Source organism: Phaethon lepturus, unplaced genomic scaffold (genome assembly GCF_000687285.1).
Source record: "Phaethon lepturus isolate BGI_N335 unplaced genomic scaffold, ASM68728v1 scaffold41195, whole genome shotgun sequence".
In the NCBI taxonomy this organism is placed as follows: domain Eukaryota; kingdom Metazoa; phylum Chordata; class Aves; order Phaethontiformes; family Phaethontidae; genus Phaethon; species Phaethon lepturus.
In genome coordinates this window covers 27,832-31,375 of record NW_010543344.1, presented here as the reverse complement: position 1 = coordinate 31,375, position 3,544 = coordinate 27,832, and the positions used below count along the sequence as shown (strand labels likewise).

The following is a 3,544-nucleotide window of genomic DNA, read 5'->3' as shown; positions in this document are numbered from 1 at the left end:
AAAGAGATCTTGTTTTACAGACAGTAAATGTAAACAGTGACAGTCCTTGCTGTCATAATTCATGCTTCTGTTTTCTAGATCATCGCAGCCCAAGAAGAAATGCTGAAGAAGGAAAGAGAGCTGGAAGAGGCAAGGAAAAAACTGGCTCAGATCCGCCAACAGCAATACAAGTTTCTACCCACAGAGCTAAGAGAAGATGAGGGTTAACCTGCTGAGATTTTCTTTTTCTTTCCTACTCCTTCCCCGCCCCCCCCTTTTTTTTTTTCCTTTTCTTTTAAAGAAATAAGCTAAATGGGGACAGTACAGTGAGAACTGCTCTGACAACATTCTGGTATGCCAAGCACTTACCTAAATAAACTGCCTGTTATAGCTTTGGATGAGCAGAGGGCAATAAACACTTGTTCTTTCTCATCTGGTCAGCTGAGGTGCATGATGATCAAATAATGGTACAGTGTTAGGTTCATCATTCCTGTTCCTTCCTTGACTTATATCTCAGGAGAGAATGTTTCACTTTTTACTAAAGATACTAAGTCAGTATTATTGTCACTTTCCTGATGCTTGAGGTATTTATCGTTCCTTGACTTCTTATAAACCTTCCATCATTTTAATAGGAAAACAGTCAAGAAGTCTTTCATATGATAAATATCACATGAGCTGGTAATTCTTCCCCAACTACCCTTGTAAAAAGACGACCAAGACAGAGAAGGATGTATGTCTGAGTGGAGAAACATGCATGAGTGTGGGTTGAAGAAAATGCCCGTCCTCTTTCAGTGTTATATAGCTGGTTCACCCCAAAACTGGAGGAATTGTCTCTGCACCTGTTTGCACTAGTAGTATTACTCCTCACCTGATACCAGCAAGCTTCTGCTTGTGCAGTATTTAGGTTTACAAAATGTGGCAATAGCCATTCTTTAAAGAGCTCGGAAAACAAAGAAATGGAAACCTTGTCACTGCCTCAATAATAGCAGGTTCATGAAGGAAAATGCTGTTTCAGTTATATACCTCTAATGTGTGACTACTTTTACAGTATTTTACACACATACACATGCTCTAACATTGGACTGAATAATTTGCATTTTGTTTTTTAATTGAAGTTATCTGGTTCGTACTGTGGGATTTCTGTTAGAATGTATGTTAGTTAAAAAAGGGAAATGCCCAGTACAACAAAAGACTATCACAATTCTTGTTATTCTTTTAATAATTTCATTTATAATTATTATGTTTTGAAACCTGTGGGTATTGTAGGAAAAAAACAGTAAGTGATTTACGAGTTGACTTTTCCTGTAATATATTTAAAAAAAAATATGGACTCTGGGGAGTTTGTTTTCATAGTTGGTATTGATAAAAACTCACCAAGGAGTTACAGAGAAGAAATAGCAGCAATCTATCAGCAATCTTTGTCTTCAGCTGCAGAAAGGTATGGTATACTCTCAGTATCTCTGTTGTGACCTAAACAATAGCAATATGGGTAGAGTGAGTAACACATTTTACCCTGTCAAAGAAAAAACACAAATCACAGCAACTTTAACTAGCAAAAGCTAAACTATTTGACTATCTACAGAAACACCATCTCTCTTAACAACAATTTCCAACATGCCTCCAACTCCACTCAAGCCCTCTTAAACAATAATGTCAAATCTGTTTAGGTCAAAGTATGTTGCCACTCCAGTCCTTCCGAAGGCTGTGCTGTCATTTAGATACCTGCCAAGTACCTTTAGCTGAGCTTGTTATGTTATGTGCATACCCACCTAGTTGTCATTGTTGCAGAAATACTTGTCTTGTAGACTCAAAAGTAACCCCCCCGAGTGGTAACTTTACCACTTTAGATAGTGCTAACTCCTCATTTAAGTTACCTGCATGAGATATAATTATCAGGAACTTTGTCACGCTAGTGTTAAATATATAGCAAAAAATGACTAGAGAATTAATAAATATTAAAGTGTACAAAGATTTTTACTGTTAGAGTCTCTTCTCTGGTACTGACATATTTCAGACTCAGTAGAGTTGCTGGAGAATCTACAATCATGAGAGGAAGAATTGGCAAATCCCAAATGCAATCACTGGCATTGACAAATGTACTGTGATGTGTAGGCTTGTGTGCATATGCAAACCCTTACTATCAGAGACATGCAATTCCAAGTTCTGTAATTTTCCACTTCAGCACAATTATTTTATTTTTTTCACTCAACACACTGCAAGCAGTGTCACAGAATCTCATGTCAAGTATTCCTACACCAAAAAAAGGCTTCCTGTAAATTTTTAGGCAGAAGGCTAAATTGGGGTTAATTGCTTAAGACCTAAATAAAGACAGCTGTAGTGATAGGGGTTTTCTGCTGCTGTTGCCAGGTCCAGCTTTGCAGCTTATGGCTTTATCTCTTTATTTACCTGGATAGCCTCACATTCCCATCTCTTTTTAAGAAAGATCTGCAAGACAGATTTGTTACTGCTTCCCTTTCAACCTATGTTTAACCTATTATTTGGTCTCATTAAAGCACGAAGAAAGATGATGCTGTCCTTAGCACTATGCAGGTATTTTATTGTAGGTATAATACTCTTGTAATATATTTTGGGCAGGGTGGTATTTGCCACTTTGAAAGAAGCCAAAAGTCTGGTCAAATGCAACTATGGAAATTGTGTAGCTAGAAAACTTTATCACTATGTAAAAGAAAAAAGCATGCTCAAATTGTGTTCCAGATAAGTTTGTTTAGGAAGTCCATTTTAGCACAAGTATTTTGAGACCTCTCTATTTCTGATTTAATGCCCCCTCTTATTTGACAGAAAGTATGTTCTTTTTTTTCTATGTGCTCCATAGAGGAACCACAGACAGATGAGTAGCTGAGCTGAACAACTGAAGTATTTTTTCACTCTGAGTTTTGGGTCTTCATTTGGGAAATACTAAGATAATACAAGCTCATCTAAAGTCTTTCTATTTCATTTTTTTCTTGCTGTTGTAATTTACAGTACCACTGAAGTCCACACATGAATGTCTGTGGAGTTCGGAACTAGTCCGTGCATTTATTTGGCATGGAGACTTGCAACAGGAAGTGACAAGTTGGAGTAAGGGACGGAAGCTAGTTAATAAGAAGGACAGATGTTTACTTTCTTCTGTTAACCTGTGAAATGGTAAACGAGCTCTGTTGTATCTCACCCTTCTTCATGTGGAATTCACTTCAAGGAATTGTATGCAAATTAAAAGCGAAATGCCTCAAAGTTGTTCGTGTACAAATAGTCTAGTGTTTTTTCCCCAACTATTCAGAAAATAATTTGAATGCTTTATCATTTACTTAAACTTTTCTACATCAGAAGCCTCAAAGTAAGAAAAGTTCTAAAACAAAAATTGAAGCCTAGACTCTTGTTTCTCTGTCCCTTTCCCTTTGATTTTCTGCATCTTTGTTACTTAATTCCTAATGAAGGGAGGAATGCATAATCTAGAAACTTCCTCAACATGTTTAGCTCATGAGCACATTTTTGCTTTTAATCAGTCCAAACTTATAAGATACTCACCCCAGGTATATGGCATGTGCCATTACTACATTTATCTTCC

General features: G+C 36.9%; 1 protein-coding gene across 1 annotated transcript in view; it reads left to right on the top strand.

The window, feature by feature from the left end:
- Positions 1-207, top strand: part of LOC104621763 (talin-2-like) — a gene marked incomplete at its 5' end in the record, with an annotated part of 37,739 nt that extends 37,532 nt beyond the window's left edge. The window contains one exon of the mRNA XM_010288323.1: positions 79-207. Within this exon, the coding sequence (XP_010286625.1) occupies positions 79-207 (129 nt within the window). The remainder of the gene's footprint in view (positions 1-78) is intronic.
- Between the last annotated feature and the right edge of the window lie 3,337 nt (positions 208-3,544).